Consider the following 25941-nt stretch of genomic DNA (forward strand, 5'->3'; position numbering starts at 1 on the left):
GTATTTCTTAATCTAATTTGGTAATAGGGAAAGAAACGTTAGATTTTCCCATTTGTCATTTGCACTAGTGTTTATCTAGTTGTTGGCATGCTGACAGTGGTCTAAAAATGGAAAAGTCTAGTTGTTCAATGCAGTTACTTTTAAAGTGAGGAAATTTATGTAATATTTCTTTAGAAAACACATTTAACATTTTGGATAATTAGCTTGATTTATTGGAAAGTAATTTAGTTTTCTCACTGACCGTGACATAGAATAATTGTTTTCTAGTGGCTATTCCCCATGACCCGAGTTAGGAAAATGTTGCTAGTTTTAATATATTTCCACTGCTATTTTCCATTTTATGCAAAGACTGTTGTAGGCTAATTACAGAAAATTGCATTTGGTGCCATGTGGATGCGAAATTAACTTTGACACTGATGGACTAACATTGAGAGTAAAATGAGGTTATGTTCTTTTCTGGGACTCTGTGAACTATATTTTAATGCCTTTCAACAATGAGAGATATTTGCATTTTCTTGAATCTTCTGGAGGTTTGTGGTAATTTAGTCAAACTTCACGAAATATGAATGTTGTGACTTTTTGACATAAAGATTTCATGAAGTAGTTTCTTCTCTAGCAAATATCCTTATAAATTCTTTCTGGCTATACAAAACTTGGAGAAGATTTATATTTTGTGAGTTAACTTGATGGGTATCATGTGAAACAAGTTCTATCAGGATAGAGATGATTTTATTTTTGAACTTCTGCTAAAAGTTATTTTAATTGTTGGTATTTCTCATTTTACTTTAAATTAGGAAAGACTGCACCTAAAATACAGATCCCTGAAGGAGTGAGCATCATGGGAAAAAGCTGTATTTGCATCATTTGTAATTTAAAAGACATTCTTAAAGGAAGAAAGCTTGAAAGTAGACTGAATGGCATGCCAAGCTAGTCAGGGATTGGGGTCACATTCTCCTCACTTGTCTCTCACTGCCTGACATCTTACGTAAGCCATTACTCAAAAACAGCTCTATTGAATACCATTTGGAAAAGTAATCACAAAACCTTCTTACAAATATCTTTCTGTATATTTTTATTTCTTTCTTCAGTATGTCCCTCTGATTTTGTTCTAGGCTCGCAGGAAAGAAGTATTTATCCAGGAACGGTATGGGAGATTTAATTTAAATGACCCATTCTTGGCACTACAGAGAGACTATGAAGCAGGTGCTGGCGATAAAGAGAAGAAGCCAGTTTGCACCAACCCCCTCTCCATCCTTGAAGCAGTCATGGCCCACTGCAGAAAGATGCAAGAAAGGTTGTCCACACAGCTGGCTGCTGCTGAGAGCAGACAAAAGAAGGTATTGAGACTTTCAAACAGTCATGTTTCTTACAATACAGCACAGAATAAAGAAACCATCTCCAAAGTTGTTGTTTGCTCTTAAATGTTATTTTCAAGAAGGGTTGGGATAAATGCTTAGAAATACAAAATGCCGACAGATTCTGGTGGCCCTTTTCAAATATAACTCAAAAATAACACTAAGCTATAAAATAAGTATAACAAAGAACGTATGTTTCCCATAATGGTTACTTTGATGCTTTCTTTAAAATATGCTTTTTTTTTTTTTTCCTGGACTTTTCTAGTGCCATAAGATACGTTTAACTGCTAGGTGGGATATCCAGGATTGCAACCAGAACCCTGATCAAATGGCGGTGTCCCCAACTTATTCATCCAGCTTCTGTCTCAAATATTTCTTTGCAACTAGAAATTAGTTTTTTAAATGATGATTTTGGAAAATGAAATTAGCATGAGGAGAATAGAATGAAATTTGTGTGGTGTATGCAATCTCACAACATATCATCTTGAAGTCCTGGTTAGTCTCAAACTTGCCCCTGGGGTCTGATGGCTGTGTCCGCTGCAGACCTCCAGGCTCCTGCTCACATGTGTTTCATTTAAACCAACCTCCTCCTCCCTTCTCACCTCCCCCACCAACATACACATGTATTTATTGTACTTGAGTGCATGCTTCAAAGAGTTCTAAGTGATAAAAACTTACTGCGATCAGCCATAAGGAAATAGAGGTTGAAATTTTGCCCTTCTAATAGGCTGCCAAGACTACTGATACCATTTATTAGGAGAGAGTAAGGAAGTCAGAGAAGCTAATGAAGACTAGTATGATTAGAATTTAAAGTAATCTGTTCTTCCAGCCATTATTAAAGCATGCATTTAAGTGTTTCTTCTATTTGTCCTTTTCGGAGAACCTGGTGTAGTTCACATGTAACACCTGGTTGGTGATTAAACTGAATGTGGCATACTGTAAATATTTATGATATACTGTAATTTAATGTGTGTGGTTTTTTCCAGGTAATTATATATTTGCATTGACATATGTGTGCTAATGTTCTGGTAGAAGTGTTGAATGAAAGCAAACCTCTTCCTCAGGATGTCACATAGTAGAAAACTAAAGTACTGAGTAAAATAGTACGGAAGAATAAGAAGGCTTTCCATGGATGTGAGGCAAAATCAGTTTTACTCTGGACTTTGCAAACCCTCTACAAAGCCCTGCAGACAACCACTGAGGTCTCTGGAGATTTTCAGAAATCCCTAGGAACCGCATAAGCAGGAGCCAGTATATTTCAGCTGACGTCACTGAAGCTCATTTGTATTTCTTGGATGAGACACATTTCAATTATGTTCTTAACGTGTCAAATGAACTATTTCATAATAAAGTATTTCTGCTGGGTTTTATGCTGCGTTATCAAAAATCAAGAAAATATTTTGTTTTGCCTATAATTTGCATTTAATGTATAAAAATGGGTGCTCTCCTAAATTTACTTCAGTTTTGCATTTTATCTATCATTTCTCTTACAAGAGAAAAAGGAAGAAACTCATTTTGAGTTGAATCAAAGATTTTATTATCTAGCTGATTTTTTTTTTTTTTTTTTTTTTTTTTTTAATCAACTTACATCCTGTTTGTTTCTGAATGACTGGGTCATTTCCAACCTGGCTGGGAGTGAAAGGAAATTGTTTCTGTCCTATGGGTCCTATGAGGCTAATACAAAATGAGCCAGTGATCTGTCTCCCACGTATAACGGGGATACAGGCGTCCTTTATGGCCGAATTCATTGGCCTGTGTAGGCTCAGTGAAGGGTTGCTCTGATAGGCAGTGCTACGCTTTATCCATAAAGGATAGTCTATTCTGGTAGACTGTAGCATGTGAGAAGAGTTATGTTTTGTACTCTTATCCTGAATCTTTACTTAGAAAGAAAATAAAATATCACATGAACTGATAAGAGCAGAAACACCAAAGTCATCTTTTTAGCAACAAAATGACCTATCACCTTTACCCCTGGAAGTAAATATTTTAACAAAACATCTTCACTTCTCTTGCAGATAGAATAAATTGCAGCTTTAGAAATCTAAAAGCAGTAAGACAAAAAATCCATTATTTTAAATGAATCCAATTCTTTAAACTACTGCCAGAACAGAGGTTGGGGAAAGCAAAGGTCCCATTATCTACAATTCAAGTATTTATTATCAGACACTGGACATAGCTCTTTGGTAATTCGAAGACATTTGGCCTGAACACTGCTCTGGTTGGCCTTTCGAGGCGGGAGAAGAGGCTCCATGCTCATTCATGCATTGATTCCTGCTGAGACTACTAATAGGAGGGTTAACTGTTTGGCAATTTGTGTGCCAGGAAAATTTGGGCAAGAGTCAATTTGGCAAATGGACTGAGCCCGTAAAGCCACTTTGAATAAGCTAATGAGTGATCATCGTGGGGAACTTTGCCTCCAGTAATCTACTTTCTGTTTAGAGCCAGTAACCTAGGGTGCAATGATATTTTGGTTTTTATTACTTATGTGCATCACCTGTTAATGGAATTTCTATCCTAATTTATTTTCAATCATTTGTTCATACTTAAATATTTCTAGGCCTGAAATAGGAAAGACTTTTTAATCTGAGCAGAGCGTTTAAAAGTCAGAAGCCTGGGAATATTCAGAAGGGAGTAATTTTTGTTTTTAATGAGTGAAAAGCCTAATAGTAGCTCTGTGTACCAGCTATAGATTGTTTTGGTCGCAGCTTAGTATGATGAGGTAGGTTGCAAGGCACTAAATGTTCCAGGCAGGATTCTTAGTTGTGAGCAAGTGAAGCCAGCATTCACAGAGTTAAGCACGTGTTTAGGTTGGCTTAAGCATGGTAGAGTGCAGCTGGGAAAGCTAGGGGACCAGGTCTTAATCACCCAGCATCACTGACAACTGCTCACTGTCAGTCACGTCCGCAGTGGGTGAAGCTTCTGCTGGTGAGAGGTGAATACTGTAGCCTGCTGATGCCAGCATGACTGCCATCATGCTCTAGGCCTTGAGTGTTGCCTCCCCTGGCCCTGCTTCTTCACATCACTCACCTCCAAGTTAGAGCCTAAGAGCAGATGCATCTGATTGGCCAAGCTTAGGCCCACACCCTCTCCCTGGTGATGAGGAAGACTGGGAAGGCAGCTATGGGGCATATTTAGCTTCTACAGAGAACCATAGGTGGAGAATTCTCCTGACATAGGAAGGAGTTGCAGGTGCTGGACGACCAAGGAAATGACAAACAAGCCAGAAAAGAACAATCAATTTATTTGTTTTAATTTATTTCATATGCCTTTTTCTTCCTCTGAATGATAATTGTACTTGGTTCTATCACTTGTATTCAGTACTCTCTACTTCATTATAAAATGGTCACTTTTTTTTTCAATATATGAAATTTATTGTCAAATTGGTTTCCATACAACACCCAGTGCTCATCCCAAAAGGTGCCCTCCTCGATACCCATCACCCATCCTTCCCTCCCTCCCACCCCCCATCAACCCTCAGTTCTCAGTTTTTAAGAGTCTCTTGTGCTTTGTCTCTCTCCCACTCTAACCTCTTTTTTTTTTCCCTTCCCCTCCCCCATGGGTTTCTGTTAAGTTTCTCAGGATCCACATAAGAGTGAACACATATGGTATCTGTCTTTCTCTGTATGGCTTATTTCGCTTAGCATAACACCCTCCAGTTACATCCATGTTGTTACAAAGGGCCATATTTCATTCTTTCTCATTGCCACATAGTACTCCATTGTGTATATAAACCACAATTTCTTTATCCATTCATCAGTTGACGGACATTTAGGCTCTTTCCATAATTTGGCTATTGTTGAGAGTGCTGCTATAAACATTGGGGTACAAGTGCCCCTATGCATCAGCACTCCTGTATCCCTTGGGTAAATTCCTAGCAGTGCTATTGCTGGGTCATAGAGTAGATCTATTTTTAATTTTTTGAGGAACCTTTGCACTGTTTTCCAGAGGGGCTGCACCAATTTGCATTCCCACCAACAGTCAAGAGGGTTCCCGTTTCTCCACATCCTCGCCAGCATCTATAGTCTCCTGATTTGTTCATTTTGGCCACTCTGACTGGCGTGAGGTGATATCTGAGTGTGGTTTTGATTTGTATTTCCCTGATGAGGAGCGACGTTGAACATCTTTTCATGTGCCTGTTGGCTATCTGGATGTCTTCTTTAGAGAAGTGTCTATTCATGTCTTCTGCCCATTTCTTCACTGGGTTATTTGTTTTTCGGGTGTGGAGTTTGGTGAGCTCTTTATAGATTTTGGTACTAGCCCTTTGTCCGATATGTCATTTGCAAATATCTTTTCCCTAAAATGGTCACTTTTTACAATGGAAATACAATTTAATTTCAAGGTGCTTTCTAGACTTTCAAGAATAAAATGATAATCATCTAAATATTTTTTAGGAAGAATATTTAGCATGTTTTGTACATGAATTTTTAGTTCATTCATGAGTTTTTTTTGTTAAAAAATTTTTTTTTAATATTTATTTATTTTTGAGAGCAAGAGACAGAGTTCAAGCATGGGAGGGGCCGAAAGAGGGAGACACAATCTGAAGCAGGCTCCCAGTTCTGCGCTGTCAGCACAGAGCCTGACATGGAGCTTGAACTCACGAACCATGAGGTCATGAGTTGAGCCAAAGATGGACACTTAACCAATTGAGTCACGCAGGCGCCTCATAAATCTTTTTTTGTATAATTGATTTTTGACTCCCCAGGAGCATTGCAGAGTGAGTATTAAGCAGGGGTGGGGGCAGTGGGGGAACTGGAGACTGTGGCCTGTGGTTCTCAGCAGAGATTTAGAAGAAAATCCATGTCTTACCCTTCCTATCTTGAGACTCTAGATCAAAAGGAGTGGGCAGATGAGAACTGCAGAGCCCAAACTGCTGACTGGTAACTACAGCTCCTATGAAGAAAAACAATCTTGTAATGTATCTTATTGTTACGTATTTGTTGACCAGGATTGGGCAAATGGGTGGAGGTGACCAGGTGGAGAAGGGGACAAGGATGCAGTGAACGTTGAATGATTTGGGGGCCCAATTAGGAATATAGTTAAATGTCGTAAGAGTATTTTGTGGTTGTAACAAACATGCACTCTACTTTCTTATTTTACAAATGACCATAATTGCTTTCCTCTCTGTTTTCTACTTGGAATTAGAACAAATTGACTTTACATTACTGCTCTGCTCCCACCTACATAGTTTTCCCTTTCATTCTGTAAAAACAGTTGTTTGGTGCTTCTTCATTCATGGCTTCCAGTCTGGGTGCTATTCCTGGAGCAACCACCCACTTCCTCACTACCAGTGAAGCTGTCTTAGCTCTTCTAAGCTCTTCCACACAATCCACTGCGTTTTGCAAAAGGGGTTGGTGTGCTCATGCAGACGGTGGCCACTACTTGAAAGTGGTTGTGAGTAGATTCAACTCAGACAATAATATGACAAATCAGCTAGAACTCTATAACCTGTGTATATAGGAGGCTCTGGTTCCTTTACAATTATAGTAGTATGTGGTTGAGTTTGGTAGAGACAGCTACCCAACTCATTAAGTCCACAGCCCCTCAATCACTGCTCAGAACTGTCCCAGATTGAGCCAGTGAGAGCCCTTTTAAGCTGGCTTCTTTTGATATGTTTCCCTCATTCTTTGAGTACTTCCTTACTTTCTTGCAGCAAGATATTCCAGGCTCATATTTTTCCTCTCCCAACCCCTGGAATCGGCTCTTAGCCCCAGGAGCACTAGTTTCCTTGGTGTTTACAAAACAAATCTAGAGCTAGGAAACTATATATATTTATCATAATCATATATGTTTTTATAAACACATATTTATATTTTATTTATATGTCTATTGTTATCAAACCATGAATTCACAGCGATATTGACACCTCTGGTTCTAATCCAAAACCATAAGGATGTTCTTTTCCTTTCTGTATTTAAAATTAACTCTCTGGGGATGCCTAGGGGGCTCAGTCGATTGAGCATCAGACTCTTGATTTCAGCTCAGGTCATGATCCTTAGGGTCATGGGATCAAGCCCCGTGTCAGGCTCCATCCTGAGTGTGGAGTCTTCTTGGGATTCTCTCTCTCTCCCTCTATGCCTCTCCCCTGCTCACATGCCCTCTCTTTCTCTCTCTTAAAAGAACTAAAACTAACTTCTCTACAGTGGGAAACCTGGCTCCCATTATGCTTTAATTTATTTACTTGTTTACTTGAACCTAGAACACACAGAGTAGTACCAGAATTGCTAAACCATAATACAATAAAAAGTAAACATACAAACCTGGAATTTATTGTTTACAGTTCTTTAAGGAAACATTTACATGAAGTAAAACACTTACATGAACATCGTAAGTGTACAAATTGATGAGTTTTAAAAATGCATACACTTGTGGAATCTGACCCCATGTAGGATAGAAAATATTTCCATCACCAGAGAAAGTTTCCTGGAGTACCTTCCCCTAAGTTCCTTCCCCAATCCAAGCAACCACTGAATATTCTTCTGATCTTTTTCATCATCAACTAGTCTTATCTGTTTACTAGACCTTCAGGTAAATGATGACTGTAGTTAAATATTAAGCCTCAAATGCAAGAACTCAAAGCATCTCAATTTTTTTTTAAATTTTTAAAAAATGTTTTATTTTTGAGAGAGAGCACACAAGTGTGGGAGGGACAGAGAGGGTGGGACAGAGGATACAAAGCCTGCTCCACGCTGACAGCGGTGAGCCCAACGTGGGGCTTGAACTCACCAACCGTGAGATCATGACTTGAGCTGAAGTCAGACACTCAACCGACTGAGCCACCCAGGTGCTTCTTTAATTTTTAATATTAAAGTATAGTTGACGTACAATGTCATATTAGTTTCAGGCATACAACATAGTGATTGGGCAATTCTATACATCATGCAGTGCTTACCATGAGAAATGTAGCTACCATCTGTCACCATACAATATTATGACAGTCTTATCGACTGTGTTCCCTATGCTGTACTTTCATTCCTGTGACTTATTTAACTGGAAGTTTGTACTTCTTAATCCTCTTCACCTCATCCCTTTACCACCCTTCTCTTCCCCTCCCAGGCGACCATAGTTTGTTCTTTGTATTTATGTATTTGTTTCTGTTTTTTGTTTGTTCACTTGTTTTTTTTAGATGCTACATGTAAGCAAAACCATATGGCATACATGGAAGGATCTAGAAGGTATTCTGCTAAGTGAAATAAGTCAGGCAAAGAAATATCAACTTTGTTTTCCTTTATCAAAATTGTTTTGGTTATTTTCATACAAACTTAAAATCAGTTTGTTGGTTTTTCCAAAAGTTTGCAGGAATTGAATTTTTTTTTAATTTTTTAAATTTATATTTATTTTTAGAGAGAGAGGGAGAGAGAGAGAGAGAGAGAGAGAGAGCACGCAAGCAGGGGAGGGAGAGAATCTTAAGCAGGCTCCACACACAGTGCAGAGCCCGACATGGGGCTTGATCTCATAACCATGATATCATGACCTGAACTGAAACCAAGAATTGGATGCTTAACTGACTGAACCACCCAGGCACCCCAGAATTTTATTGAATCCGCAGACTAATTTATTGAGAGTGGACCTGAAGAAGATTGAGTGTTCCAACCCATTATCATAGCATATTTCTCCATTTTTAAAGTTTTTTTTATAATTTCTTTAAGCAACGTTTAGCTTTCAGTGTAGTGGTCTTAAATGTCTTTTGCTGAGATTATTCCTAAGTGTTTTATGTTTTTGATGCCATTGTAAATCACCCTTTTTAAAACATTTGTTTTCCAAATATTTATCACTAGGATACAGGTATTGACTGATTTTTGTATGTTGACAGTATATCCTGTCATCTTATTAAACTTGCTTATTAGTTTTCATAGTTGCTATGTATATTATATCTGACTTTATAGGTAAACAACCGCATCACCTGCGAATAGAGCCCATTTTACTACTTCCTTTGTAACTTGCCTATCTTCCAGCCTGCCTTCCTTGTTCTTCCCTCATCCCCATCACTGCACTGACTAGAACCCCCCTATGGTACAGTGTTGAATAGAAGTAGTGAGAAGAGACTTCAGTGCTTTCTCTGTTTCTCAGGGAGGATACAGTCTGTGTTTCACCATTAAGTATGATGTTAGATGTGCTTCTTTACAGATGCCCTTTATGTCGTTGAGGTTTTATTCTGTGTAGAGAGGTTTTTATCATGAATAGGTTTTGCATTTTGTAGAATGGTTTATCTGCACCTGTTGGTGTGGTCATGGTTTTTCTCTTTATCTTTTTAAGGTGATGAATTACACTAATTTTCAAATACTGGAACAACTTGCATTCCTGAGGTAAACTTCAGAGAGTCACCTCTTACTAATCTTATTTATATATTGCTAGATTCAATTTGCCTGTATTTTGCTAGGGAGTTTTGCATCTGTATTCATGAATGATCATTTTTCTGTAAGTTGGAAAAAAATGCTTGACTGGTTTTGATTTTAAGGAAATTCTGGAATCAATATGAATTAGAATATTTTCCTTTCTCTAAAGGATATGTAGAAGTTTGACACTATTTCTGTCTTTAATATTTAGTAGACATCACTAGTAAAGCTCATAGTCCTATGAGCTAGGACTTTTCTTTAGGGGAAACTTTTGTTTGTGGATTAATTTTCTTTTCTTCATTTTTTAATTTTATTATTGTTTTTATTTTTTTGAGTGTGAATGCATATATATATGTGCATGCCAGTGGAGAGGGGCAAAGGGAGAGGGAGGATGCAAATCTTAAGCAGGCTCCATGCTCAGTGCTGAGCCTGACTTGGGGCTCGATCTCACCACCGTGAGATCATGACCTGAACTGAAATCTAGAATCAGACATTTAACTGACAGAGAGCACCCAGGCATCCCAATTTGTGGATTCAATTTCTTTAAAAGATAAAAAGCCATTACAATTTTCTATGCCATTTTATGTCCTGAAAGTTGTGTGTTTCAGAGGAATTTGATTTGTTGAATTTATTGACACATAGTTATTCATTATTTTTAATATTCTTTCTGTAGTGATATTTCCTCTTTTATTCCTATTATTTATAATTTGTGTTTTCTGTGTAGCCCAATCTGTTTTTTTTTTTTAAATGTTTCACAATATTATTGATCTTTTAGATGAAAAATGTTTGGCTTTGTTAATTTCCCCATCATTTGTGTCCTATTTAATTGATTTATTACCTTTGTCATTCCTTTCCTTTTACTTTATATTGGCTTAACTTCTTTGAGTTTCTTAAGGTGAAACCTAGGTGACTTATTTGAGATGACCCTTCTAATATGTGCAGTTAAAGATACAAATTTCGATATCCTCTGCTTTAAATGTTTTAAATTCTCTCCTTTCACTGCATTCCATAGATTTTGATATGTTGTGTTTTTATTTTCATTCAGCCCAAAGTCTGATCTGACTTCCTTTGTGTTTTCTTCTTAAAGCTTTATACTGATTAGAAGTATGTTTTATTTTTGAATTTTGGGGTGTCCTTAATCTTATTGTGATTTATATACAGTTCTGTTGTCAGAGGACATATTCTATAAGATTTTAGCCTTTTGTAAATTGTTGGTGGTTTTTAACAGCTCAGCAAGTGAATCTGAAAAGACTGTATCTTCTGTAGTATTGGGGTATTGTGTTCCAAATGCAAGTCAGCCAAGGGTGTGTTTGTGGTGTTATTCAGATCTGTAGTGTTGCAGATTTTTCTTAATCTAGATTTTTTTATGAGAGAAGATTGTCATTATTATAGATTTATCTATTTTTCCTTTTATTTCTGTCAGGTTTTGCCTCATATATTTTAAAGATAATTTAGCCATCATTTGTATTATAGTTTCTGTGTTTGTAATGTCTTTTTTTTCTTTGGCTGCTTTCAGGATTATTTCTTATCCTTGTTTTCAGCAATTTTACTATGGTGTGCCTAGGTATGATTGCTGAGCTTCCTAGATACTTCCCCTCCACCCCAAACTTGTGAATTTTTTTTGTCCATTATTTCTCTTACTATAGTTTTCCTCATTCTCTCTCTCCATTTTCGATTCCAGTTATGTAGAATTTAGACCACATTATATTGTCCTACAGGTCCCTGAGATGCTGTTCAGTCAACGAATTTTTTCTGTATTTCTTAAATTGGATACTTTCTTTTGTTCTGTTTTCAAATTCACTGTCCTTTTTATTCTACTCAAGTCTGCTATTAAGCCTATTCAGTGAACATTTTTCATTTTAGATTAATATCTTTTCTACAGTTTCCATTTGGTTCTTTTTTTTCTTTTCTTTTTCCCCTAGTTTCCATTTCTATGCCAGGATCCTCCTTTGTTCAATCATTGTGATGATATTTTCTTTGAAAATGGCTCCTTTAAGTTCCTAGTCTGCTAATTCCAATATGGATCATCTTTGGCCCAGTGTTTCGAATATGTTTCTCTTGACAGTCGATCACTTAAAAAAAAATTACTTTGCATGTCTAGTAATTTTTTTATATATTAGACATCCTGATTAACATGATGCAGACCTTCAGGATTCTATTATCTTCTGAAGAGTGTATTTTGTTCTAGTAAGCACTTAACCTGGTTATATTCAGACTCCAAACTGTCCCCTTACAGCTGGCAATAGCTGAAATATTTGTTCAGTTCTCTCAGCCATTAAGCAGCCACCTCTGTCGTTCAGTGTGGAGTCTCCCCCATGAATGTATAAATCAAGAGTCAACCTAGGATTCGGCTGGGGCTAATTGTGGCAGCCCTAGATCCCATTTTGACTTCTTGAGCCACTATAGGGAGTACTTGTGCTTGAGCTCCTGCTGCCAATGCTGTCAGGACAGGGAACTGCCCTCACTTGCAAAGCTATGCAAGGGCAAACCTCATCCAGTTCTGTTGGCTCCTTTCAGATGGGAGAATGTACTCCTCTTCTGTTTTTACCACTTACTATGCTCCAAAGCTTTCAAATAGTTACTTTTTAAAAATATTTTTTCCAAAGATTTTAATTGTTATCTGCCAAAGAGATAGTCTAATAAAAGCTATTTCACCATTTTTGGTAGTGAAACTTTCTCTGATGTACTTTGTAATTGTTGAATTGTAACTGCTATCTAACTTACTAAAAAATCCATCTGTATGCTGAATATGGTCTATTCTCTAGATCATTGTTTGCCTGGAAATGTGTTTTCAGAGGAAAAACACTGCAAAAATGGCATACTTTTAAGTAGCACAAATAATTATTATATTATTAATTGAAAACATAACATTTTTTAATGCCAGGCACAATGGCATATGCTTTATATGCATTGCCTCATTTAATCCAATAAGGTAACTCGTGTTATTGCTCTGTTGTGCAGATAAAGGAACCAAATAGAAATGATCTGGCAAGAGAATTTACCAAAGTGACACAGCTAAGGTGTTTGGGATCAGACCTTAGTGCATCATCACTTACTCTTGCAAGCACAAAGACTTTGTCTCTGGGCCAAAATGACCAAGGAACTTTTTTTGTAATATAAAAAAAATTTTTTTATATATGGAATATACATACATTTTATGTATGGTTTATAAACCAATTGGAACCAGTAGAGAGGGAGATGTTTAATATTTATAAAGAGTGTGATAACTGATAGAGCAAGGCTCAGGTGACAGGAGAGAATGAAGTTAATTGTTGAAGAAAGTCTGTCCTTGAACAGATGGAAATCCTCCCTTAGAGTGAAGGGAAGGAAATATATTGGTGTGGTTATAAAAAACAAACAAAAACATGCTTAAGGGAGGAGACAGAATGTAAAGTGAGTGAATTTTTTTGATAAGAGAGTTTATTAGGGTAGACTGAGAGTTTGTTGAGTGGCTGTTGGGTGAAGTTTTAGGGAGAGTGGCAGAAGTTTAAATAATTCCCTGAAGTAAATGGTAGAGGAGGCTAAACAGTTAGGAAGAGTGATTGGGGGCTCAGAACTTGTCTGGAGCCCTATGTTTGCAGGTGCATTGATTATGTGGCTTCCTCTGCTGTCTATGGTGACATTAAAAAAGACTTGTGTTCATCTGAGATAGGATTTACAAGGTCTGAGTGGTGGAAGGACAAAGATACAAAAAGATTATGGGTGCTTTTTTTTTTTTTTTAAGATTTTCTTTTTAAGTAATCTCTACCCCCAATGTGGGGATTGAACTCATGACCCAAGATCAAGAGTTGCACACTCCACTGACTAAGCCAGCCAAGCACCCCATGGGTGCTTTTGTAGTAGTATAGTTTTCTGCATAAATATGTGAGATTTGCTGAGTTGATCTGTTAGAAGTCTTTCTTGAATTTGATTCCCAAGTGTGAGATGTAAGTTATTTCAAAAATAAAATGTGATGATCCCTAGTGAATAAATAGTGTGGGCAAGATGTATGATGTGGTGAGAAAAGCTTGGAACAGTGGCTCTGAGTGCCATGATCCTGACACTGATTGATTAGATGACATCAGAGAAATCACTAATTTAGCCTCCAGTTAGTTGTTGTGCAAAATGAAGGTAGCCCTTAAAGTTCTACATCTTTTTTTTTTCCAGCTTCCAAGATAAATGATGGAACTCATTTTTAAAATAAGCTGAAAATTGACCGCTAGGTTTTGCTTTTTCAACATTGCCATAAGAATTTAGGGCAGTGGTTAACATAAAATTTAAAACCTTAATAGTTCTAACTTTGTGTATGCCTTCCACAGAAACTTACTATTTGATGTATTTAGAAGGATTAAATATGCTTTGACTATAAGTCACATTTTCTGTGAGGCACCTAGATGAATAAAACTATGTATATAAATATAGTAAATGACAGCATTATTTTCCCCACGTCTTACCTTACCTATTTAGGAAATCACCCCTTAAATTTCATGTAGTAGAATAGAGTGTATGCATATAAACAATTGTCATTTATTATTCTGGGGGAATTATCTGTATTCCTGAGCACCTACTTATAGGACCCATGCAATGCTATTCAATTTCTTCAAGGCAGGAATCATCCTAAAGTAAATGAATAATCTTTGACTCTAATAAGCCATTCTCTCCTTTTGGTTCCCTGACTGACTGTGAAAGTAATGGATTTATTTTCTCAGCAGGGTGAGAAACAGGAGCACATTCTCACAACTGCTGGATCATGTGAGCATCTCCTTCTGTTACTGATGACTAAAAACTGACTTAAACAATTACTGGATCTCATGAAAGTATATTTATATTTAACATCTGGGGTTGGTAGTCAGTGGGGGGAGTCCTTTCTGTGTCTTTATCAGTTAAATCTGTAACTTTTATGAATCTGAGGGCCCTTTAATGGACTACCAATGGAATGCTTCTCTAGCTGGGAAGGTGAGGCATGTGGACCTGCCTGACTGCTACAACCCAGCTCGGGGATTTGTCCTTCATGAGCACCTCATGGCAGATGCTATTCTGGAAAGAAGTGAGAAACCTGTGCAGACATGTTACAGTAGTGCTTCTCTGAGGTTGTAAGGCCTGTGTACCCAGAAAGGCCATCAGGGTGCAGAACTTTTCTTGTTTCTGTGAACTACGTTAATTTCATGCATCCAGTCAACAATTTATTAAGCACCACTGTGTGCCAGGTCTTGGGAACACAGCAGCAAAGAAGACATAGTCCCGCCCTCATGGATTCACATTCTAGTGGGGGCAGGTAGGTGCTAAACAAAGAGTGATGAGCACAAGGGTGGAAGAGACCATTGTTTTCTGTGGGGCAGTGAGAAGAAGGCCTCACTGTAAAGGTGATAGTTGAGCAGAGGCCTGGAGGAAATAAAGAAGTCAGACTTCTGTGCTTTTGCATGCTTTTGTGCATATTAAAAAACCACACCTGGAGATACAAAAGTATTTTAAAAGCTCCTTCTCTACATTGAAACTAGAAGAATGTTTTTTTTGGGAAAGCATGAATCCTAGGGGCCTGTGGCTTGGTGGGCAGACAGGGTCTTTTTGTGAAGGAAAAGATGCCCCTTTTTTCCAGGCAGATGCCTGGACAGATATTGGGGGAGTAGACAAGGGCTGGTTTTTGGCTCCGGCTCACCTCTCCATCACCTCTCCAGCTGGTCATCATTGTGTGGTGCACAAACTCCTTAGCCCAGGGGCCCTGCATGAAGGTGTGTGGTGGCATTCTGGGTAGGAGAACCACAAGGTCAAAGATCCAGAGGCAGGATGGTGTTTAAGAACCAGGGAGGCCAATGTAGTGGAAGCTAAGGGAGCAAGAGGGATTGGAGGAGACGGGGTCAGACTTTGGGTTTATTGATAGTGATTATAATTTTAGTAAGATATTTCTTTAGTTCTTGCAGGTTTTCAAAGAACTTTCATATATGATTTTGTATGATTTCTAGAGCAGCCCATCATAAGCTTGCAGTTAAAAAAAGTTAAAAAAGTTAAAGTTAAAAAACACTTAGCAAATACGGAAGCATAGAATTTAACTACAGTTCTGTTTTCAGCACTTTTCTTTATACTGCACTTTAAAGGTTCATTAGTAATCTTAAGGCATTTAAACTTAAAAAAAAAAAAAAAGCGACACCAGTTCCCTTACAGAGTTCTATTTTTACCAAAACAGAACTTTCTGAGCTCTGTTGTGATTTGAAGTATCAGATTACTGTTCTTTTTCTGTAGTTCAATAGATTTTTAAAACTTCTTTATTGCTGTGACTTAGATATATTCATTAAGTCATTTGCATCTATTTTCTCATTTAATGAGTATCTAAAATATTATCTTTCATATTACAACACATCTTAGAACTGTGGCATTTTAGCTAACCCAAACCACACAGTTGTTACACAATTAATAAAACTCTCACACGAAGCACTTCTTTGGCCGAAAGAATTCTCTGCATATTAATCGGGGCTGTCCTATGAATGTCTTTCAGCTGGAGATGGAAAAGCTTCAGCTACAAGCCGTTGAGCAAGAGCACCAGAAGCTGGCGGCCCGCCTGGAGGAGGAGCGGGGCAAGAACAAGCATGTGGTCCTGATGCTGGTCAAGGAGTGCAAACAGCTCTCAGGCAAAGTAATAGAGGAGGCCCAGAAGTTAGAAGAGGTGATGGCCAAACTGGAAGAGGAAAAGACAAAGACAAGTGCTTTAGAAGAGGAACTGTCTGCTGAGAAACGAAGAAGCACAGAGATGGAAGCTCAGATGGAAAAACAGCTCTCTGAGTTTGACACGGAACGGGAACAGCTTCGTGCTAAGCTGCACCGAGAAGAAGCACACACCACTGACCTCAAAGAGGAGATAGACAAGATGAAAAAAATGATTGAGCAACTGAAAAGGGGAAATGACAGCAAGCCAAGCCTCTCTCTGCCCCGTAAGACAAAAGATAGGCGCGTGGTCTCCATATCTGTGGGAACAGAAGGACCTGTGACAAGGTCTGTTGCATGCCAGACAGACCTGGTGATAGAAAGCACTGACCACGTGAAGAAGTTGCCTTTGACTGTGCCCGTAAAGCCTTCCGCAGGTAGCCCCCTAGTTCCTGCCAACACGAAAGGAAATGTGTGCACCGGTGCCGCTCTGGGCAGACCAGGTATTGACAGGCAGGCTTCCCATGGTGACTTGATTGGCTCCTCTCCGCCTACTGTCCCACCTCCAAGTGCAAATAGAATTGAGGAAAACGGACCCAGCGCTGGCTCAGCCAGTAGCACACCCCCACTTCCCAATAGCACTGCCCCTCCCACCGTGCAAACGCCAGGCATAGCTCCCCAGAGCTACTCACAAGCACCGCCTGTGCACAGTTTACATTCACCGTGTGCCAATGCGTCTTTGCATCCAGGTCTCAATCCACGAATCCAAGCAGCTAGATTCCGATTTCAGGGCAATGCTAATGACCCAGACCAAAATGGAAACACTACCCAAAGTCCTCCATCAAGAGATGTCTCTCCTACAAGTCGTGACAACCTAGTGGCCAAACAGCTAGCTCGGAATACTGTGACCCAAGCACTGTCGAGATTTACAAGCCCTCAAGCAGGAGCACCCTCAAGGCCTGGAACAGCCCCCACAGGGGACGGTGGCACCTGTCCTCCAGTCGGTCGGACCAGTTTAAAGACTCCTGGTGTAGCACGAGTTGACAGAGGAAACCCTCCTCCTATCCCTCCAAAAAAGCCAGGGCTCTCCCAAACTCCTTCTCCACCACACCCCCAACTCAAGGTTATTATGGATAGCAGCAGGGCCTCCAATGCAGGGGCCAAAGTTGATAACAAAACTATGGCTTCGCCTCCTTCCAGTTTGCCACAAGGGAACAGGGTAATAAATGAGGAGAATCTCCCTAAATCATCTTCCCCTCAGCTGCCACCAAAACCATCCATAGATTTAACTGTGGCACCGGCAGGCTGTGCCGTTTCAGCCCTGGCCACGTCTCAGGTGGGTGCCTGGCCTGCTGAAACCCCTGGACTGAACCAACCTGCATGTTCAGAAAGTTCCCTTGTCATTCCCACCACCATTGCCTTTTGCTCTTCCATAAACACTGTTAGTGCCTCATCCTGTAGAACAGGTGCCTCAGACAGCCTCCTGGTAACAGCATCAGGTAAAGGGATTGCAATATTATACCCTTTTTTAAGAATGTGGCCTGTCTTCTCACTTGCTTTAATTTCCTTCACATTGCCTTGAAACTTTTTTTTTGATAGTTTTTTCTATTGCTTTCTATTCTCTTTTCTTTTCTTTTTCTTTTTTCTTTTTTGTTGTTGTTGTTGTATTTTTCTTTAAAGGCTCCAGGGTATGGTGATTCATCTTGCTATATGAATTACGGTTCCTTTATGCTAAGTGCTTTCTTTTTTTAAAATAATCTGAAAGTAATGGTTTGGAGCACATGGAGACCATTAATTTAGAGATACTAAAGCATTTTCCATGGGAAGAAAGACACGCTGTTGCTTCTTTTCAAATATTTATCTCACAAGACTTTAATAATAGAGGGTCATCACTAGACAATCTGTGTTCCATTCTATCCCTTGTGAGATAACGTTAAAAAATCCTTTCAAGTGGTTATTAACACTACAGTCTATCTTGGGGATTATCCAGTTGATTAGATTCACTCTGTAACTGGTGTGTTCTAAGTTTTAATATCGGTTTGATACTCTTTTTAACATCAAAAATAGAATATATATGTTTTAAGTCTCTGTTCTAAGTTTAGTTTATTTCAAGCTGTTTACTCTGTTCCAAGCTGTTGTCTTCCAACCCTTGAACACAGATGGATAACTTAGCATGTGGGCTATATTAGAAAAGGTTTTCATTGCAGATGTGGTTTATGAAGTCACTGAATCAGGGACTCTTACACAAAGAAGCTGATAAAAAACTGGATTTTCCCCTTTTGTTATATGGTGCTAGAGGAAGCATTGCTTTTTATTGACGTGACTGGATTAGTTCTTCACTGAGGAAATGCGGCTCTAAAATAACGTTGTAGTGTCAAAGTTCTGTTGAAACTTGAGAGAAGTCTCTTACTGTGGGATCTTAGTGGCTATCAGAGAACACTGGTTCTAATGAGTGGGAACTTTAAGCATTGAAGGAAGGTTTGGGTAGTGTTGCATTTAAAACTCAGGGTAGGAGGAGTGGGAATGAGAAAAATAGGTACCACTGTTCTTGCTAATTGTTAGGTAATGAGAGCAATATACCAGGACTCACTTATCCAATTATAAGCTGTCTCCTTGAAAGTATGCTGCTTGAGAGGCTGTTTGTATTTTGGTGCATAATTGGGAATTGGAAACAGCATGGCCTTTGATGTCAGTCAGATCTGCATTAGAATCTAGACTCTGCAATTTATGGCTGTGTGTTTAGGTGATTTTCTTGGACTGAGCAAGTTTTCTCATTCTTAATATGGAGCTTATGCTACTCATATGGGGTAGGGTGGCTATTAGGATTAACTATCATAACGTGCAAAGAGCTTGGTATTTTAGCAGCATGAGTGATGAATAAATAGAAGTGATATTGCTTCATTGATACTGTTGCTTAAAATATTTTTGAAAATTTGCTTTAGAATTGATGTCACTATTATTGCTTTGTGATGTCTTTACAGATGTTCAGCATTCCTTACTTTTTATTCAAAATGGTATACCCGAGCTGGACAGCCCTTCTCATGGCCTAAAATGATGTTAGCTTCTTCCATAGCTAAATCCATGCTCAAAGGAAGAATTTTTGCTACCATTCAGGAGAATCAGGTCTTAAGGCAGTGACAAAGCACAGGTTCCAAAAATGTTTGCAGCAGTGGTGGTGCTGTTGACATAAACTCACAAACTATAAAACAGAAAATACTTCCTGGGATACAGATAAATTTTGTCAGTTTTTAAGAACTACAAACCCATCTTTGCTTTGTACCTTGATGCTTTGCCATTTATTGCCTCATTGGTTACTGTGTTCCAAGGTTCAGCTTCAATGTCTTTTGGTTTCAGTAGAAAAGCTTTAAAATCGGGATCCATAACCAAGGAACATTTTGTCAGCAGGATCTTAAGTTAAACTTTAAAGACTCAAGAATTCCAAGTTTTTTATACATTGGCCAGAATGACCTAACTAGGACAGAGTGGAATTGTGGATAAAGGAGCTATAATCCCTCTGAAAAATGCCCTTTGCTTATATCTAGAGAGCAAAGGAGAAGAAACAGTGGCAGCAAAAGAAGTAGCTGCCACTGAGGATACGTGAAACTGATTCCTCATTTTCTCTTCCCTGATTTTGCAATTTGGCCAAAATCTCAGAATTTCAGGATTATGCTTGGTGGGATAAGTTTCTGTGTTATTTGATTATAAGGAGTTTCGTAGTCATTCGGCAAGCTTTTGGGAGCATGTAGTCTGGGGAATAGAAAAGTTATTACAGTTACATAAGAAGGGTGATTAAATCAGCCATGGGTGTAGGTCAGCCTAAATTTTCCAAATGAGATCTAGGATTTCAGCTGCTTTCCGTTTGGATTGCCCCTATTTTTGCTGCCATGCCATTGCAACTAGGAAGCACCAGAGCTCCCTCCATCCTGCTTCTTAACCTATCTGTGCCTGGGTGAGCTTGTGCCTCTCCAGATCATAAGCTCATTGAAGGTGATTAATCTTCTTAACAGCCACTAATGCCATTGTGGTTGGTAAGAGAAGGGCATGAGGACAGAGCTCCTCTGCCAAATCCTTGGTAGATAGATCTCTGTTCCAAATTCAGTGAGAAAAAATGCTGTGGGCTGAGTCTAAGAAGGAGGGTTAGTCCATTTCTGCCTCTCTCTAGTATCACCCTAAGAGCACATTCGCTTTGAGTCATTAGCTTTCTCCTTTAAAAATGAAAACATTGACCCGAAGGAAAAATAATAGTTCCAGACCAGAAAGACTTACTAAACTTGCCTGTTGAATTTTTCAAACAGCAGTACACTACCTCTCCTTTCTTGGAGAACCACTAGATCCCACAATCTTTAAAACTGTAAAGTTCTGAGTTTCTGTATCAGCTTACATCTGTGACAGACAAACAGTTAGGATTAAGCTAAAGTACTGGGGAGAATTGCAATGACAAAAAGATACCATTTTAATTACTCTGTTAGCAATTTTTATGGCCAAATGTTAAATTTTTAAATGGCATTTTGAATTCTATAAGTGAATTAAAATGTCTTGTTCCTCCTGAACTTGTCCAGTGAACATGTTTTAACTGTTAGATGAGCAGAGGCCTAAAACCAGAAATCATCCCAGGCAACTGAGTTTTCATACCCTTGGAAATTTGTTTTTGTTTTTGTTTGGTACATTTTGTTTAATTTGGTTCAGACAGTTTTTCTTAGTTAAACATACACTTAAAAAATTATCACCCATGTATGATTGGCTTAAAGTCTAAATCCAAAAATGAGATTGATCTGAGCCATGACATTAACCTTCTCTACACTCTGAAGCTGATGCCAGAAGCTGTTCTCAATTCCTCTTCCCTCTTGCATTGCATGGTCTCCGTTCCCTTCGTCCACCGCATGTTACTAATGTTTGCAGACTGCAAAGCTGAATGACCTTTTTCTAACATCATTAAAGTAGCCGTATGACGCAGGTCTGTTCTCCCATTACTTAACCAGTTAATGAATATTACCGTTTCTTATCTTTGTTGGGAGTTTCAAATGAACAATAAAGTCTCATGGTGAAGGTTTTTTTTTTTTTTTTCCAGTATTTATAGCAGGATTCATTAAAACAAGCAATTGGAAATGACAGTGGGGATAAAAAAAAATTATTTAAACTTTAAGAATACTTGGTATTTATAAAGCATTTTTATTTTGTAGAATATTTTTAAAATATATTGCACACCTCTAAGCTAAGGAAATAAAAATTCATATATATTCCTCTGTTGCTTTGTCTGACAGAAAACTATGATTCTTGGGTGGTCTAAAGATTGAGAAAATTTTTGAATAAGATATTTTCTCTTTCAGATAGCCTGGCATTAAAAATAGGGCTTTCCAGGGTACTGTATCCCAAGTTTCCACATAAGGCAGTTAAAAATATATCTATATTTAATATTCCTCTAAAGCATAGAATTGCATTGGAAAGAAAGAAAGAAAGAAAGAAAGAAAGAAAGAAAGAAAGAAAGAAAGAAAGAGAAAACCCAAAAGAATAACAAACCACTTGATATATACCTGTTGATATTCTTTACAGGGTATCAATAACCCAGACGCTTTGAATGAGATAGAGGAGGTGGGGGTAGAGGGGCTCAGAGGGAGAGAGAGGGAAGGAGAGGGGTGGGGAGAGAGGGCCACACAAGCTCCAGGAAACTCACTGTGTGTGAGCCACATTCCCTCCTGTTCCACCGAGGACTTCCGTGCAATGCCTTCATGTTACCTTTGTGTTTGCTATGCAGTCAAGGCATCATACCTTGGTGTTTATAATTTCTCTGTTTATCATCCATTTCTAATAAGTACTGATTTAATTTTTGTGGGCTTGTTTTTTTGTTTGTTTTTAAGAAAATACAAAAGGTAAAATGTACCAGAGAGGAGCCTTCTTGTAAGTATGAAGTAAAAATACTACTTTTGTAAGAAGAGCTAATGAATATCAATGGGAAAATATCATAAAGTTTAGATAAATATTTAATTTTATGAGCATTTGAATTTTGTATGTCATTGCAGCCTAATAGGGTAAAACAATAAATTATTCATGGACCCAAAGAATTAATTATGAAGATGTAATATCCAGCTTTTAATAAGCTGTCTAGTTTTATTTTTATAACTTGCTTTTTTCACAAAGAATTTTTAAAATACTAAGGAATCCTTTGATTTTAATATTTATTACTTTAATGTTAATTAAGTCTCAATTATCTGAATCTATTGCTTACTAATGTAACACCCATATACTTAGAATATTATCCTGATAACCAAGGTGGACGGGACATAAAACATCCATCTATTGTGTCCTACTACAGAGAATGTTACTGGATTTATGTAGAAAATGTACCCTGAGGAGGGAATATGTGCCCATAGGCCCCTGCATCTACACTGACGTTACTCTGAGGTATTTGGGGCTTCATAAGGAAGAAAGTAAATAACTTATTTTGAAAGTTAATTGTATCTAAAACACACAAAATACCTATATATCACATTGAATAAACATTTTTACTTTACTGTTTTTACAGCCTTTTGACCAAGGAAGAATTCAGAAAATTTTCCATGCTATATGCAGCCGACTTCACACACTTAACAGATTCTCTTCTAAAGCTGCTAAATACTGATGAGAAATATCTAACTGATAACTCTTATGATTCTTGTTAAAACTATATGGTAGACTGTCCTGTTTTGTTGGCTGGCTAAAAGTTTCTGGTACACAATTTGTAAAGATGGCCACAATTTGTAAAGATAAAGTCTTCAGAATTGTGTATTGAATATTTGTGCCTGGATACAGTATTCTAGATATAATTATATGTGTTGTGCTTCTATAGCTCTGAATACTAAATAGCACTTGGCCCCCTCCATTATTTTTATTCCCAAATAAGGGAATTCAAGGAATATAGATTTCCTGGCAGTATTTGGTCCATCTTAATGGTCTGTATATGATTTTTAGTTACGTACCTTGCAAACATTGCAAAAGGAAAATCTGTATTTCTTACAGTTATTTCTATCCTATACCTAAAGATGTCCATTCAGTTTTTTAGACTGATATTGAAATTGAGGAAATCCATACATGATTTCAAAATTCAAATTGTTTTGAAACCCTGAAGAGGAATTTGAACTTTCAAATGAGACAGCCATCTAAGTTTCCTAAAACCAGTCACCACTTTAACATTTATCTGTGTAAGACTGACAACTAAAAGTAATTTGTCACCATGGATGTTGATTTAATTAGCAGATGCAAGATTGAAATAACAGTACAGATTTGTGCTAAGTAAATATTAACAGATTGATAATGTTAAAACCACATAATCCTCTTAGGGTACGTGTTCGTGTCTGTGTGTGTGTGTGTGTGTGTGTGTGTGTGTGTGTGTGTGTGTGTAATTCAGAAACAAGTGGGTAATACCTGTCTCTTGTCCTTGCTCCTACTCTCTAACTAGGGTCACTTTAACCCACAGGCTGGTCACCCTCCCTAACCCCTTTGCTAATGAGTGGTGGTCCTGCCCCCCTGGCTGGCAGGCCCACCCTTCTTCAGCAAGCTGCTACCCAGGGAAATGTCACTTTATTATCAATGCTGCTTAATGAAGAAGGACTGGACATTAATTACTCCTGTGAAGATGGCCATTCTGCCTTGTATTCTGCTGCTAAGAATGGACATACAGGTAAAGATGGCAAGATCTTACCTCATTGTACCACCCTCTTGCAAAAGGATGGAGAGCCAGAAGCAATGGTAACCATTGTTAGGAGCAAAATGTTCTTTTGGTTTTGATTTTTTTCTTACAGGTAGTAGTGGGTAATTTTTTTTTTTAACATGATTCAAAGACCTTGTAAATATTGAAAAAAAAATCCCAATTGTAGTTCTGTAAAAATGTAAGATTTTATTGCAGCTAGCAAAAAATAATCTTTGATATTATGCACAATGAAATGTATTGTGTATGTGGAAATTTTGGGTCTACTATGATAAAGCACATTTTAGAATAAAGCCTTCCATCTGTGATCACTTTAGTCAGCACAAAATAGCTCCAATTTGTCTGTTAGAAATACTTGTGTGTGAACGTCAAAGTGACAGGGCTTTCGCACATACTATAGTGAGGGCAAATTTTAGTAGTTAGGGAAGGTCATGGGTCTGAAACTGTTCTGTAGTGGGAACAATTTATAGTTATTTGGATTTTTTAAGAGAACTGAGAAGTTCCACAGCTACAAATGACATATTGACAAAGTCTGGGAATTATTCTTGTTTCTTGTGGTCTAATTTACTAAAACGTATGGTAGTGCAGAAAAAGATGATTTGACTGCAAATCCAAAATCAAATAAGCTGCATGATTGTCAAGTAATTCATAGAAGTTTTCAGAGCTTCGCTGTGTTCAGGTGCACTAAATGGAAGAATCTAAAAGTTTTACAAGTACTTTGAAGTTCTTCTTTACTTCAGAAGCATTGTGGGAATTTTCCTTAATGTAGAGAAATTAAGTCTAGTAAATGCCATGAGGAAAATGAGGCCTAGATGATATTTATGCCGGAGTCAGGTAACTTTGTGTGGGATCTCCTCACCCATGAAATTAAGTGTAGGATGACCACCACACAGAAGCATTTTAAAGGTTAAATATCACAAAGTGAGAATTTAACTATTTAAATACAAAGAATGGTATTTCAGTTTGGTAAGTAGATTTAATTCTATCCAATAACATTCTTTCCTGGGATAGGCTGGTAGAAAAACATGGTGAAACATTTTCTGACACATAACATTCCTTTAACTCATCAGCAACTCCTCCCAAAGCAACACACGTACACACACGAATATCATGTCTTAGTTGGTGAGTCTGGGCATTAAAATCCTCAGGAAAAGAGTCTACTTTCTCTGTAAAATAGTCTGTGGAGTCTCATATCCACCACGATGGAGTTGTCAGATGGACTGTGCATGGGAGAGGTCCTTTGAGTTTAGCATCTATATAGGGCTCGTTTAGAATTTGGCTCACCATAACTCTAAATGGGGAATGTAAATGGCTTTCTATTAAAATCCATAGACTGTGTGAGATTGCTGCTGAATGCAGGAGCCCAAGTCAATGCTGCTGATACAAATGGCTTCACACCCTTGTGTGCCGCAGCTGCTCAGGGACATTTCAAGTAAGTGATGCTCTTAATTCTTCCCCCCCCCCCCCCACCCCAATGAAAAGAGTCTTTTTATAATTTGCACACTTATTTTAGTTCTGGTTGCATGTGTAAACTAGTGCTTCAAATCCATTGGCAAATAAATTCACTAAGTATATTTGAGGATTTAAATGCAATGTAGGATCCTAAATTTGCTCTTTTTCTTAAAAGGTAAATAGCTGTATATGAGGGCAGTAAAGAAGAGAAATAAGTTATGTTTCAACCTCACATGAATGAACTTGCTTCTAAAGAAGATAATCTATAGTCTATCAACATATATGTGGTGATAAAATACACTGTTTTAAAGACTGTTACTCACTGTTTTCCATTACCCCAACACAAAAAAGTTTTTTTTTTTTTTTTTTTTTTTTTTACTTATGATATCCTAGGGGCGCCTGAGTGGCTTAGTTGGTGAAGCAACCGACTTTGGCTCAGGTCATGATCTCAAGGTTCCTGGGTTCAAGCCCTGCTTTGGCTCTGTGCTGACAGCTCAGAGCCTGG

The 25941-nt window shown here is 38.0% G+C and overlaps 1 protein-coding gene across 9 annotated transcripts in view; it reads left to right on the plus strand.

The window, feature by feature from the left end:
• CTTNBP2 (cortactin binding protein 2) overlaps positions 1-25941 on the plus strand; it is a 150147-nt gene that overhangs the window by 60510 nt on the left and 63696 nt on the right. For 7 of the 9 annotated variants that reach the window (XM_040472155.1, XM_040472154.1, XM_040472156.1 and 4 more), the window contains exons 3-6: positions 1113-1337; positions 16158-17802; positions 23754-23957; positions 25317-25416. In XM_040472155.1, the coding sequence (XP_040328089.1) occupies positions 1113-1337; positions 16158-17802; positions 23754-23957; positions 25317-25416 (2174 nt within the window). Of the gene's footprint in view, positions 1-1112; positions 1338-16157; positions 17803-22158; positions 22199-23753; positions 23958-25316; positions 25417-25941 lie in introns of those variants that run through there. The other 2 variants (XM_040472152.1, XM_040472159.1) reach the window with 2 other exon arrangements.

The sequence above is a fragment of the Herpailurus yagouaroundi genome, unplaced genomic scaffold (assembly GCF_014898765.1).
Source record: "Herpailurus yagouaroundi ecotype Mexico unplaced genomic scaffold, PumYag 100, whole genome shotgun sequence".
In the NCBI taxonomy this organism is placed as follows: domain Eukaryota; kingdom Metazoa; phylum Chordata; class Mammalia; order Carnivora; family Felidae; genus Herpailurus; species Herpailurus yagouaroundi.